The following is a 14,934-nucleotide window of genomic DNA, read 5'->3' as shown; positions in this document are numbered from 1 at the left end:
CTGAGTAAATTTACTTGACGTGAGAAAAAGTAAAGTTTAATTTATCAAGAATTTTAAAGCCCTTACATCCTCCAATTCTGGAATAACCCATCTGTTATATTATCGGTGTACTTGATGGGTCCAAAATAAATGTTTAATACGCAGTTTAATGTATCACAGTGTTTTATTCATTCAAATTTAAGCACCATTCACAAATAAACTGGAATTCTGATTAATTTGTAGTGTGTATGTAGACAAAAATACTTTCATTTTTTAATTTACCAAGAAATAATTTACATTTTCATCAGATTAAAACTGCTAAATTATGAAAGAGTAACATTTTTTCATTGAATAAAAACAAACATCGCCAAAGACTGACATTGACCTTGGTGTGTTGAATCAAGTATTAAAACGCTCTTCGTTGAGCATAAATTAGTGTGCAATCACTTAAGATATCTTGATAATAGCAAATCAAAAAAACATTAGCCCTTTAAGGTACATTATTTGACATTAGTAAAAAATGGAATGCATTGTAGTCCTTTTTCTGAATGTACATGTGTATACATGCTCTTTATAGCTCACTTGTTAGCTTATTTCATTAAGTAGTAGTAGTAGAAAGTCACATTTCAGTATTTCGCACTGCCTGGTCTAACAAGTGGAATCTAGAATGAAAAATATTTGCCCCTTCAACATGTTCGAAATGTTGGCCACAACTAAACCATTTTAACAGTCATTTTGTTTTCAACAAACTATCTAGCTTGTCAGCTGTGGGTGATACTTTTTAGTCTACCGATGTGCTAGGAAATTGTTTGGGACCTACGAACAATGTTAAAAGTGTTCAACTGTTCAATATTGACGATCAAACATCCTTGTTTGACAAGAATCAAAATAACCAATGAGAAAGCGGCCTGAAGCTTGGACTGTGATTGCACACACTTAGAAGATAAACCTGTTCGCCTCCAGTGAGTTTGCCACAGGTCACCAGCTTGCAACATAGTAATCAATTACCTCAATTTCTTCAGTTTCTCAGAGGACACAAAATCACCTCTGCTTAAATCAAAATATTTTCCTGTAGTTACGTTTTAAAATCACCCGCTCATGTCTGTCTTCACACTAATGGATGGGAGGCTAATACTGATTTTCCGAGCTAAATAAAAGGCAACCTTCTTCTCATAGTAGGCACATTCGTTTACAAATAAAGGGTAGGCCTCCTCTCCTTCATACTTGACCGTATCTCCTGTGAAGGACTGGAAAATGGGGTCCCCGGCACAGAGAGCCTTAAAGTCGTTGTCCTGCACAGCGAGACAGGACAGTATTTGAAAATTACATCACTGAGAGCGCAGACCTTACAACTCAATAAAGCTGTAATATGGGATATTTACAGATTAAAAACGGAAGCAACAGAAAAACGATGTGCTGTACCTGAAGCTGTGGATGAATTGCAGCGGTGACCTCATTGGTGATCGGATTTCTCGGGTAGTCGAGGGGCTTGCCCACACAGAATGCCTCCACTTCACTGCCCTCAAACGTAATTCCTGTTAAATCGAAGATAGCCTCACCACTTGGACTTGGAGCACAAATTGATATTGTTAGCTCAAGCCATTTTTTTTTTTTTAACTCTTTCGGACCAGAAGAAAATCAGCAAAGAAAGAAAGCAAAGCTCGTATTCAAACTTTGTGAATCACTATAACCTTGATGACTGAGAATCTTTACACAGAAAGAAAAAAGTTTTTCTGAAGAACGTTGTTATAGCTTGTTGACATTGAGAATTAAGCATAGTGTAGGAAATTACGCTTTTATGTGAATTACATAGTAGAATTTTAAATCCACAATGGATTTGTAATATTTCAAATAAATGAGTGAATGAACGGATGAGAGTGGATGACTTAAATTATGACAATGCATTACATAACATGCATTAAAACCACATCTTTTTTTATTTATTCAGTCGTCCACCATAAAAAGTAATACTGCTACTTGATTTTGCAACTTTGGACATTTCATCCCTAAAATCCCATTTTTTTCTTTTTTTGCTGTTACGCATAACCTTAATCCCATAATTTTTATATGTAATAATGCCATTTTAGGGTCTTTTGTTTACTATACTATACTTACAGTTGTACTATTAACTGTTTGGTGAGGACAAATTATACAGATAATGGCTGGATATATAAAAAATTATTTTGAGAACATTTATTACTATTTTATCTGTGCATATTACTTTGTGTGCTGATAATTCTACTATTTAAGTAAGTTCTGGCTTGAATTTGCATTTCTATTACTTGTGTGTATAAATTGGTTGAGCTCACCAGAATTGAATTTTTCAAGCCAGTCCATGATGAGATCCAGTGTTTCTGTTACCATGTTATAGATGTCTGCTCTAACCACTCCGTTGGGCTGAGGTCCAACCTCTAATGCTGTACATGACAAGAAAAAGAACACAATATAAACATGTTATGAAGCACTAATTTTAATATATGAAAATCGCATTTTCACTCCTAATAACATAAATGCATACCTACCAAAGCCATGTTTGCCCACAGATTCAAGGGAATAGGTCTCTGAATTTGGTACGTCACACTGAATTGCTCTCACCGGCCCAAATGATGTTTTACTCTGAGAAAATAAATATGTTTAGTCTTATGACAATAATATATATGTACAGTGCCCTCCATAATTATTGGCACCCCTGGTTAAGATGTGTTTTTTAGCTTCTAATAATTTTTTTAAATTCAAATAATATGGGACCATAATGGAAAAAAGAGAAAAATCCAACCTTCAATACAAGTGCATTTATTCAGTGGGGAAAAAATCTCACATAAGGAAATAATTATTTGACATCAAATAATATGTGTCACAATTATTAGCACCCCTGGTGTTAATACTTTGTACAACCCCCTTTTGCCAACAAAACAAGGTCTGGGGACTGAGATGGCCATGGGAGGAGCTTGATTTTGTGTCTGGTGAACCATTTCTGTGTAAATTTGGCCATATTTTTAGGGTCATTGTCTTGCTGAAAGACCCAGTGACGACCAATCTTCAGCTTTTGGGCAGAGGGCAACAGATTTTGATTTAAAATATCCTGGTATTTCAAAGCATTCATGATGCCATGCACCCTAACAAGGTTCCCAGCCCTTTGGAAGCGAAACAGCCCCACAGCATCACTGACCCACCCCCATACTTCACAGTGGGTATGAGGTGCTTTTCAGCATGCGCATCTTTCGTGGCACGCCAGACCCCTTAGAGTGTTTGGTTCCAAAAAGCTCAATCTTGGTCTCATCTGACCAAAGCACATGGTCCCAGTTGAAGCCTGGGACCGTGTGCTTTGGTCCATGCAGATCTCCTCTAGAGCAGTGATGTTTTGGGGCTGTCGTTGGGCAATATGGACATTCAACTCCCTCCACAGATTTTCTATGGGGTTGAGATCTGGAGACTGGCTAGGCCACTCCAGGACCTTGAAATGCTTCTTAGGAAGCCACTCCTTTGTTGCCCTGGCTGTGTGTTTGGGATCATTGTCATGCTGAAAGACCCAGCCACGTCTCATCTTCAATGCCCTTGCTGATGGAAAGAGATTTTCGCTCAACATCTCTTGATACATGGCCCCATTCATTCTTTGCTTTACACAGATCAGTCGTCCTGGTCCCTTTGCAGAAAAACAGCCCCAAAGCATGATGTTTCCACCCCCATGCTTCACAGTGGGTATGGTGCTCTTCGGATGCAATTGAGTATTCGTTCTCCTCCAAACACGAGAACCTGTGTTTCTACCAAAAAGTTCTATTTTGGTTTCATCTGACCATAACACATTCTCCCAGTCCTCTTCTGGGTCATCCAAATGCTCTCTAGCAAACCGCAGACGGGCCTGAACGTGTACTTTCTTCAACAGGGGGACACGTCTGGCAGTGCCGGATTTGAGTCGCTGGCGGCGCATTGTGTTACTGATAGTAGCCTTTGTTACTGTGGGCCCAGCTCTCCGTAGGTCATTCACTAGGTCCCCCAGTGTGGTTCTGGGATTTTTGCTCACCGTTCTTGTTATCATTTTGACACCACGGGGTGAGATATTGCATGGAGCCCCAGATCGAGGGAGATTATCAGTGGTCTTGTACAGTGGGGAGAACAAGTATTTGATACACTGTCAACGGGAAAACCCATTGACAGTGTATCAAATACTTGTTCTCCCCACTGTATGTCTTCCATTTTCTAATAATTGTTCCCACAGTTGATTTCTTTACACCAAGCGTTTTACCTATTGCAGATTCAGTCTTCCCAGCCTGGTGCAGGTCTACAATTTTGTCTCTGGTGTCTTTCGGCAGCTCTTTGGTCTTGGCCATAGTGGAGTTTGGAGTGTGACTGACTGAGATTGTGGACAGGTGTCTTTTATACCGATAATGAGTTAAAACAGGTGTCATTAATACAGGTAACGAGTGGAACCTCGTTAGAAGAAGTTAGACCTCTTTGACAGCCAGAAATCTTGCTTGTGTGTAGGTGACCAAATACTGTACGTATTTTCCATTCTAATTTGGATATCAATTCTTTAAAAATCAAACAATGTGATTTTCTGTTTTTCTTTCCACATTCTGTCTCTCATGGTTGAGGTTTACCCATGTTGACAATTACAGGCCTCTCCAATCTTTTCAAGTAGGAGAACTTGCAAAATTGGTGGTTGACTAAATACTTATTTCCCCCACTGTATTTACCAATAAATTAAGTAAAATGCTATGGGGATTGTGGGAATTCTCCTGATAAGCATCACATTTTAATGGCATATTGCAAATTAGATGAACGATACACTATATTTACAAATGTACTATGGATACAGGTCATCAAGTATGAACCCCCCCCCCACCCCCTTTTACCTTTGACCTTGCACAACTTCACTGACTCAGCCCAATCTAGTAACTAAGTAAAAATAACCAAAATAACCAAGACGCACAAGTGTACACTAGACGCGCCGATCACCGGTTTCAAGGTATACCGTGGTATGAAAACATCAAGGTTTCAAAACTGCAAAAATTTTCTGTCATACCGTTCCTAAGGTATTAGCTATTTTTTATGTCCTAAAAATGCATGGAGAAATTCCTTCCTTGCAGCTGTAAGGCTCAACTCTCCCCCACCGGTTGTTGTTCAGTGACAGTGAGTCAGCTGTGCTACACAATGGATGGAAGAGGTGAAACTCTTCAACTTTTTCCCCCATCGAACAAAACAAAATCGCTGGTATGGGAAAACTTCGGCTACAAAAAAAGTTACAGACAGCCACAGTTTAGAGGAGGGGGCCAACCAAGATGTAAAACATGTTTGCGGAGAGTGGCGGCCGAGGAGGCAATTCCTCCAATAAGATATCGCATATATACAAAATTAAAGGTTAGTAAACACTGTCGTGAACGTTTCCCACCAGATACGAGTTTTAACTCCAGCTTGTTTAGTGTGTCTCGCGGTGGTAAAACGTGTTTGTTTTTTTTCTCCCTGGCAACTGTCTGTGTTGAGAAAGAGTGTGTGTGTGTGTAATGTAAACATGATGAGTCATACACATGTGCTTTTTATGGAAAATAGTTCCATTATTTTTGTTCTGATGGTAATAATGTTGAGCTGTGGCTGTGGTTTTAGGCTAACCTAAAGGACTGCATTTAATTTTATTTAGATTTTTGGGGGTTTGTTCCAATTTTCTAATATGTTTTGAAAATAAAAATCCTGTTCAATTGATATAATTTCTTGTTGTTGTTGTTGTTAAACCCCGATACCTCAAACACATTTTAGAGCTGTAATTGCAATACCGTGGAACCGTGATATTTCGGCTTAAGTTATCATACCGTCAAAATATCATACCGGCCCATGCTTAGTGTACACCCCTATTAAAACTTGTGGCTGTATCCAGTACCAAGCAATCACATCAAAACTCCTGTTAAATGGGAGTCAACACAGTTTAAAGCCCTTTCGTAAACATTGAATAAAGAAACAGGCAAAAGACAGTCATCATGTAAAAGTGAAATAATGTTACAGTCTGATAAAACAAAGATTAAACTTTTCGTCAATAATTCTAGACCGGATGCAAATGTATTCCTCTTGTGTGTTTGTGTGTGATTACCTGTACATATTTAAAAATATGTAGGGCGATCCAATCAAAGCCATAAAAGATGAAGCACTGGCCCATGTTGCTGGTGGTGTTGTGGATGTCACAAAGCAAGCTCACGGCCTGTGGACTTCCTTTGGGCCCAAGCAGAGCATTCAACTCGTGAGCTCTCTTTATCTCATGCGGTGAGGAGGCCGTGAGGGGCGTACTTGAAAGACCAGAAAATGCAAGATTTTTTTTTTCTTCGAGCAAAGTCAAAATGTTAATGGAGCATTTTTCTTCCACATTTATTCAAACATACCTCAGCGTAGCATCTCGGAAACAACGATTTAGATCTGTGTCCACGTACCGTCTGCACACTTCAACAGCCTCTGGATTTGACAGGACTGTCATTACTGACACAGAGCCAATCTTATTCACCTTTTTTTTCTCCATCTCTCGCACCACGTACACCCCTGTCAACTCATTGCCGTGCGTACCGCCGCAAATGGCAAAATGCGATAGTGTTGGGAAAGTGAGGTGCTGCATCTGTGGAGGAGAAAGGTCAGGTTGTGTTCCATTCGCTTTGGCACTGTGTGGTTGTTCTATGGGGAAAAAAAAAAAAACACAAGAGTACAAATTGACTCCACACCTCTTTAGATTCCAGATCCAACCTGAAATAGCAGTATAAGACAACGTGCTAATCCCCATTCTATGGTATGGTACCAAGAAGTAAACCATTAACATTTTTTTGTGTGACCCGGATTTAACTCTAGACTGCGGTTTGTCCAATTACTTGTTTATCCAACAGGAAGAGGCTTCAGTTGAGACTTATTGACCTAGTTAGATTTTACTTAGATACATGCTCATCAAGGTTTCCATTTGTTTTACTCCACAGGTTTGTATAGGATAATACAAAAAGATATACTCAACATTTGTTTGTATAGGATAATACAAAACTACATTTTCTGCTAGTCTATCATTAACTTCCAGTCCCATCAAGAAGTGAACTGAAATGACTGGCATCTAACAATGAGTGTGAATACTACATTTTGCGGACTATAAATCACACTTAATTCCATAGTTTGCGTGGGCTTGTGACTTTTACTCAAATGCGACTTTTTTATTATGTTTTTTGTTTTCCCATTTTAAGACAAAATGTTAACAAAGGCGTAGTTAAGTTTAATTTTTGTTTTTGGTCTATGACTTAAAAAAAATAAAATCTTCCCTCCAAAAATCTTTTGGGGAAAATATTTCACTCCAGTGCGACTTCTTTCTTCTTCATTCTGCATTTTGGGGCTGGCGTAACTTATACATTGCAATTTGTAGTCCCAAAATACGATAATCCTTTTTGGCTAGAATTAAATTAAAACCTCTGCCTCATTTTTGAGGAGCACTTAGGCATTTAATGTTGGTCATGATATTACGTGGTGGAATGAAATTAAGTAAAAGTACTTCATTACTGTACTTAAGTACATGTTTGTGTATCTGTACTTTACTTGAGAACAAATATGAAGGGGAACTTTTTTACTTTTACTTCACTACATTTTACAGTACATATCTGTACTTTTTACTCCACCACTTTTTAAATTGTCGCCTTCGTTAAACGTTACTTTTGTTTGTTTGTTTTTTCTCATTGTCAATTGATGGTTCCGGTTTTCATGCCGCCGGCGCATCGATAAGCCCTGCACATCTACTGTATACCCTAACTGAGCACTAAAGGCAGCAAAACGAGTACAGGCAAGATTAGGCAGGTGATCAAGATATTGACCAATAAAACCAACAGCGAGGGCAGCGCGTCTTCAGATGGGTGCTGCACACTCTTGTACTGTAGGTGGCGGTATGTAGAGGCGTGTGAAATTTCTGTTCCTTAGATTATTCGCGATTCGGCCGTGGAAGATTCAAGAACGATTCACAAACGTCCAAATTCCGATTATTGAATTATACCAGGTAAAGCGGAACTAAAATACAGTCAGTGCGGTCTTCGGGACGCAATGAGGAACGGATCGAGAGTAAATATCATCTTCAACTCATGCCACTAGGTAAAAAAACAATAATACCTGACTGCGTCCGACAGCCGCTACACACAACGCCCAACTGCTAGTTGCTACAAACATACGGCTACGGTAGATATCACATATATCTAGAACTAGATGCGAAATGACAGACTTGCAGGCGTTAGTAAACAGCCGCCATCTTAAAGCAGTAGACTTCTCTAGAAAGCTCTGTTGTAGCAAACCTAATTAACTTTTTATCTAAAATACTCCTAAATTGGCAAAATATTGACTTAAATCTATCTTTAAATAATGAAACAGTTTTAAAACTTTGACTTGTCGAAAGTAGAAAGAACGGAAATTATGGAATAATGGGAGCTATTTTAACAACTTTAACAGTTGATTCACAACATTAAATTAATTGAATGTAGTTTAAAGCTGCTGATATAGAATGGGGACTTGAATATTTTATTTACTGTTTATAACTTACTGAAATAGCAGTTTGGTTTAGCCTGAGAGAATTTTTTTGAACAATTGTGGAACTAATGTACAAAACAATAAAAGTGTGTGTGTGTGGGGGGGGGGCATCAATAATTAATTTATAATCGAATCGGAGCCTCTGTATCGTAATAGAATCGTTAGGTGCCCCAAGATTGTCACCTCTAGCGGTATGTACCCGATAGTTGTTTGCAATCCGCCATTAAGATACATTTTGTCGTTTTGTGCTTGTTACGTTTCGGTTTACAGTGCATTCAATTTATGCTTGTTTTTTTCCATTCTGCACAGTTTTAAAGAAAACTGAGCAGTGAATGAATTTTAATATACACGTATATTACATTTTTGCATCGGGAGAAAATACTTTTACTTTTTACTTGTAAATTTAAAGTATGTACTTTTACTTGAGTGGTTTTTTTCTTGTACTTAACCCTTTAATGCCAGCAATATGAAGCAATTATCAGAGAATCCCAAATTTTGAAAAATAAGGTCCTAATGAAACCTTTTTTTTCAAATTTGTGAAAAGAAAAGTCAAAATGAATATGTGTAATAAGCGCTCAGATATCTATAACCCTTGCTAAATCCTGTTTGTTGTTTTCATGGAACCTGCAGATGCATGTGTTGACTTGCATCATATTTTTTTTTCCAAAAGAAATGTCAAAATTCTGAATTAGTCTCAAAATCATGAAATTTTAGGTGTATCAAATGTGATACATTTGGTAATATAGGGTTAAGTCATCCACTCTCATCCGTTCATTCACTCAGTACAACTACACAATACAATAGTACAACTGTAAATATAGGATAGCAAACAAAAGACCCTAAAATGGCATTATTACAAATAAAATTTATGGGATTAAAGTTATGCATAACAGGAAAAAAAGTTGTGAAAAAAAATGGGATTTTAGGGATGAAATGTTCAAAGTTGCAAAATCAACTAGCAGTATTACTTTTTATGGTGGACCACTGAATAAATAAAAAAAGATGGGATTTTAATGCATGTTATTTAATGCATTGTCATAATACCCTTTAATGCCAGCAATATGAAGCAATTATCAGAGAATCCCAAAATTTGAAAAATAAGGTCCTAATGAAACTTTTTTTTCAAATTTGTGAAAAGAAAGGTCAAAATGAATATGTGTAATAAGCGCTCAGATATCTATAACCCTTGCTAAATCGTTTGTTCTTTTCATGGAACAAGCAGATGCATATGTTGACTTGCATCCATCATTTTTTTTTTTTTCCCAAAAAGAAATGTCAAAATTCTGAATTAGTCTCAAAATCATGAAATTTTAGGTGTATCAAATGTGATACATTTGGCAATATAGGGTTAAGTAATTTGTTGCACCTGTTTCTGTACTTTTAGTTAAGTAAAAAACAAAAAGTGATACCTCTAAAAACAAGAAAAAGTTCATCCACCACTAATGATGGTGGTATTTGGAGGGTGAAGTGTTTTTTTGAGGTTAGTTTGTGTAAAACGTTGAAGATCCACAGGCTAATCTTGGCAGTGAAGGATTTATAATAGTACCAGTTTCACAAATCTATTTTCAATATTTCGTACATTAAAACTTTTTTAGTATGCATCGCATCAGCACAACAATAGTGTGGATAACTCCCATTAAAATTTTGATGAAAGCACTATTCCGTGCATCTGCTGTGGCAATCGTCACATGCGCACTGTTGCAAAATAACCAGCGCGCACTTCGGGGGGTTTGACTATACAGCTGCTCTTTCGCGAGCTCATGGGAAGAAAACTTGAATCACTCCAATATCAGCTACGAGCCGTATCTCGCACAGAGAGTCAATTATTCCTACCTCTCATTAATCATTTCAAACTTCTTTTCAACAGCTGGTAGTGTTGTGCTGGACCCCATCCAGCTGACATGTACTAAAGGATATTTAGAAACACTACAATAGAATGGTTTACATGCCTGTAATTCTGTATATCGTCTTTACTGCACACCATTCATAAAAGCCAAGTAGAATTATTACTGCCAGTGTCGCGAGCGCGAATAAATGAATAATATAACATTATACCACATTTTTCTTACCTGTCTGTCAACACCCACCCTTATAATTAATAGTGTGTTGTTGACACGCCAATCTTCAGTGTAATATTCTCTGTCATTTATCGTCTCTCAGGAGCTCTTAAGTTTTTGATATGCGCGTGGTGGTAAAAAGCAGGCAGAGACTCAGCCCCACTTACAGTTCACAGTTCTCTGATCCAGTCCTCCCACTTGCTGACTTGGGTTGTGAAGGCCCTCCTCTCTCAGCTCACATTTCACTTTGTGATGTAAGAGGAAATAAACACACACACACACGCACACTGTCTCCTATTAAAACCAGTAGGTGCCGCGCTGTGTGTCCCCTTAAACCACTTCTAAAGTTAATCCAGCATTGTTAATAAACTACGGACATGACTTATAGAGGGGTAAACATTTACATCTATTGAGCAATCAGTACAAAAACTATACATTTGGCAGGTTCATGGCGCAGTAAAGTTCTTGCACATACCACATTTCAGGGTTACAGACAACATGCAAAGAATTTAAATAGTGTTTTCCCCTGGCACAAGAAGGTAGGCTCAGTTACTGCCGCACCAACCATTTTTCATTTGATGCTTTTGTATTTATGGCTTTTTTTTAAATTATTATTATCATTAATGATGAGTGTTGTCACAGATTAATTGGAAAAAGTAATTTATTTACTGATCACACCTCAAAAAAGTAATCTAGTTCCTTTACTGACTACTTTATTATCAAAGTAACTAAATTACCGTATTGGCCCGAATATAAGACTGCCATGATTATAAGACGACCCCCTCTTTTTCATGACTCAAGTTTGGAAAAAAGACTTCTTGAACACCAAATTAAGTTTTGTACAAAAAATAATTCCAGTACATCCGAAACAAATGATTATGACAATATATTTTTTGAGAGAAAAAGCATGTTATTTTGCCTCATTCAAATCTTAATATCTGAACATTTAAATATGTAAACTAAAGTGCAATCACATTCGTAAATGAATGACTTCTGGTTTTTGAAATGTAAATAAACCAGTCTATTGTGATAAAACAACAAAATTACAACAACTGCATTAACCATCAAAGTGAAGTCTAACTGTAACTTTAGTCTTGAAACAAATCTGAATAAGGAAAAACATTACAATAAAATGATTCAAACTGAATAAACTTGAGAGTAGCTGAGATATGTCATGACAGAACATTGCTTCAATGAGATCTGCCGCCATCTAGCATCGTGAATGGGGAGAGTAGCTGAGATCTGTCATGACAGAACATCGCTTCAATGATATCTGGCGCCATCTAGCGTCGTGAATGGGTATAATGTCTAGACCGCGAATATAAGACGACCCCCTCTTTTTCAGTCTAATTTCAATGCAAAAAACACCGTCTTATATTCGGGCGGATACGGTATATAATATATGTTGAAGTAGATCAGGAAACCATTGTATCTGATTGTAGTTGGCAAACACTTGCAGGAAAATTATAGAGAAAAAAAGCAAGTATGCTGCTAACTCAGCATGCCTTCCTGTGCCAAGTTTTAACGTATTACATTGCCGTTGAATTTCTTTGTGTGTTGTCATATTTTGCTTTATTAATTAATGACATTCCCCACTGTCATTTTATACTTTTAGATTGTCAAGATTACTTTTAAAATGAGTTAACCTTATATACCAATATCAAGATGTAATCTCACTTATTGACAATGTCAAGATCTTACGCTCTTTTTCCACATGCTTACTGTATCATAACTAGTCATGTGCCGGTTACCAGTTTCAAGGTTTACCGTGGTATGAAAATATCACGGTTTCAAAACCACAAAAATTTTCCGTCACACCGTAGTTACGGTATTTGCTATTTTTGAGGTCCCAAAAAATGTAGCGAGAAATCCGTGGGTTGGAACGGCAGCGCTCACCCGTCCACCTGCAGTTGATGCTCTGTCCTGTGTCTGTCGCTGTGCTCTAGTATAGACATAATGGCTGAAGGTGTTGAAACTACACCTGAGTTTTTTTCCCCCCTCAAAAATAGACAAAGTCGCTAGTATGGGAGTACTTCGGCTACCAAAAAGAAACAGACGGCCGCGGCTTAGAGGAGGAACGTCAGCCGACGTGCAGGCAAACCCTCCACCATAATTTCCCATTTACGTGATCATCACCCGTCACTTTACACAAAATTTAAGGTAAGTAAACGCTGTCATTAACATTTCCCACAAGCTACAAGAGTTCACTCAAGCTGGTTTAGTGTGTCTAGCGATGGTAAAACAAATACTATAACGTAAGCTTGTTAACGATGCAGACAACGTGGCTAGTTAGCATGCCAAGATGGCCAGCTAGTTTCCTCTCTACCATTAGCCTACTTTTGTAAAGTCTTCCGCCATTGTAAACATCTGCCAATTTGCAAATATGTTGTGAAAAATAAAAAATAAAATCATGTTCAATGGAAAGAAGTATATAAATTTTTTAACCCATACATCTCAAAATAACATATTTTAGCGCTACAATTGCAATACCGTGATATTTTTTGTTAAGGTTAACATACCGTCAAAATCTCATACATGCATAATCATAACAAATTACTATTTTAAATTCCTGCAAAATAACAAAACATATGATGGAACAGCAGTGTTATGATTTGAACATGAATCCACTTTCTTCATTTAACCTTCTGTATGGGAATCAAATACTTCACACTTTGTTGTTCTTTATGCCTCCTTTTAAAAAAAAAAAAAAAAAAAAAAAACATCTTTTTGTGCGTGCTTTTCTGAGCTCTAGTAATGGATTACTGATGTCTCGTCTGAAGGCGGTTTGAACTCTTAAAGTGTCTACGACAGGATTAAAAAAAAGTCTTAAATAGCATTGTTATGTGAATTAGAATCACACTTTGTTATTCTTTATGAATGGATGTGCCAGAATTTTCTCCAGTTAAATGTGGAGAAGACAGAAGTGATCATTTTTGGGCCAAAAAAGGAAAGGTAGAAGATAAGCAGGCACCTTAGCACAATGTCACTTACAGCTACAAATCAAGTCAAAAACCTTGGCATAATTATTGACTCAGACCTAAAATTTGATAGCCATCTCAAGTCCGTCACTAAATCTGCTTATTACCACCTAAAAATATAGCCAGAATTAAGGGGCTTCTGACTCAACAAGACATGGAAAAACTTATGCATGCATTCATTTTCAGCAGATTGGACTATTGCAACGGTATATTTACGGGTCTTTATAAAAAAATCACTCAGGAAGCTGCAGCTAGTATAGAATGCTGCAGCCGGAGTCCTCACAAATACAAGGAAGCTAGACAACATTACAACGGTTTTGAAATCGCTACACTGGCTTCCAGTGAGTCAAAGGATAGACTATAAAATGCTACTGCTCGTGTACAAAACACTAAATGGCCTTGTACCAAAATACATGCTTGATTTGTTAGATTCATATGAGACATCTAGACCCCTAAGGTCGTCTGGAACCGGTCTCCTGCATGTTCCAAGAACAAGAACCAAGCAGGGTTAGGCAGCGTTTAGTTATTATGCTCCTCCCCTCTGGAACAAGTTACCTGAACGTCTGAAGTATGCTCAAACTGTTAGCTCCTTTAAATCAGGGCTAAAAACGCTTTTGTTTAGCACTGCACATCCATAACTGTCTATATATTTCAATCGACTTGTTTTCTATTCCTCATGTGCTTATCTCCATTGCTGATTTCAATTATTATTAGTAGTAGTAGTTTTTTTTTTTTTTTTTTTTTTTATTGTATTTGTGATTAAATGCGATTTTTATGTATAATTTTATTTCCTATTATGATTGTCTTAATTTTTACGTTGTATTAATTTAAATGTGATTTTTATTATCTTCATGTTATGTAAAGCACTTTGAATTGCCTTGTGTTGATTTGTGCTATATAAATAAATTTGCCTTGCCTTGCCTTGCCTATGCCTCCTTTAAAAAAATAAAATAAAAAACCAAGCAAAACATCTTTCTGCGCGTGCTTTACTGAGCTCTAGTAATGGATTGCTGATGTCTTGTCTGAAGGCGGTTTGAACTGTTAAAGTGCCTACGACAGAATAAAAAAAAAGTCTTCAATAGCATTGTTATGTGAATTACAATCATATTTTGAAACGTTTCGACTATATACAACAATTTGGCAAAGCGCTGATGACGAGAAATTAGTCTTTTAATCTGCCGTTTAGCCACGGCTACCATTATAGGGCTCTAGCGTCCCCAACAGGAGGATGACGTCGGCAGGGTCTTGGTTTCATCTGATTTAGAATTCAGCCCATTGAGGGAGAATTATTCAGAACGAGGAAAATGCAACAAAGTGAGCCGCAAAATGTTATTGTTTCAGTCTCTCCAATATTTTTACAGGATACAGTATTCTTTTTATTGAAGTATTTTTCCCCAATTGCTAAA

The 14,934-nt window shown here is 37.3% G+C and overlaps 1 protein-coding gene across 5 annotated transcripts; it reads right to left on the bottom strand.

Annotated features, from left to right (window-relative positions):
- Nucleotides 1–77: 77 nt before the first annotated feature.
- On the bottom strand, nucleotides 78–10,753 carry LOC130920553 (N-acyl-aromatic-L-amino acid amidohydrolase (carboxylate-forming) B-like). 5 transcript variants are annotated; one of them, XM_057843866.1, is made up of 7 exons: nucleotides 10,581–10,703; nucleotides 6,345–6,571; nucleotides 6,059–6,251; nucleotides 2,502–2,595; nucleotides 2,289–2,396; nucleotides 1,402–1,514; nucleotides 78–1,271 (listed from the first exon to the last, which is right to left on the bottom strand). In XM_057843866.1, the coding sequence occupies exons 2-7, from the start codon at nucleotides 6,569–6,571 to the stop codon at nucleotides 1,068–1,070; spliced, it is 939 nt and encodes a 312-aa protein (XP_057699849.1). In that variant the 5' UTR covers nucleotides 10,581–10,703; the 3' UTR covers nucleotides 78–1,067. The 5 variants fall into 5 exon arrangements, with proteins under 5 accessions (XP_057699849.1, XP_057699848.1, XP_057699847.1 ...); XM_057843865.1 differs by having other exon boundaries at nucleotides 10,563–10,696; XM_057843864.1 differs by lacking the exon at nucleotides 10,581–10,703 and adding an exon at nucleotides 10,718–10,753 and having other exon boundaries at nucleotides 79–1,271; nucleotides 6,345–6,627.
- Nucleotides 10,754–14,934: the final 4,181 nt, after the last annotated feature.

Source organism: Corythoichthys intestinalis, chromosome 8 (genome assembly GCF_030265065.1).
Source record: "Corythoichthys intestinalis isolate RoL2023-P3 chromosome 8, ASM3026506v1, whole genome shotgun sequence".
Classification (NCBI taxonomy): domain Eukaryota; kingdom Metazoa; phylum Chordata; class Actinopteri; order Syngnathiformes; family Syngnathidae; genus Corythoichthys; species Corythoichthys intestinalis.
This window is presented reverse-complemented; position numbering and strand designations above follow the sequence as displayed.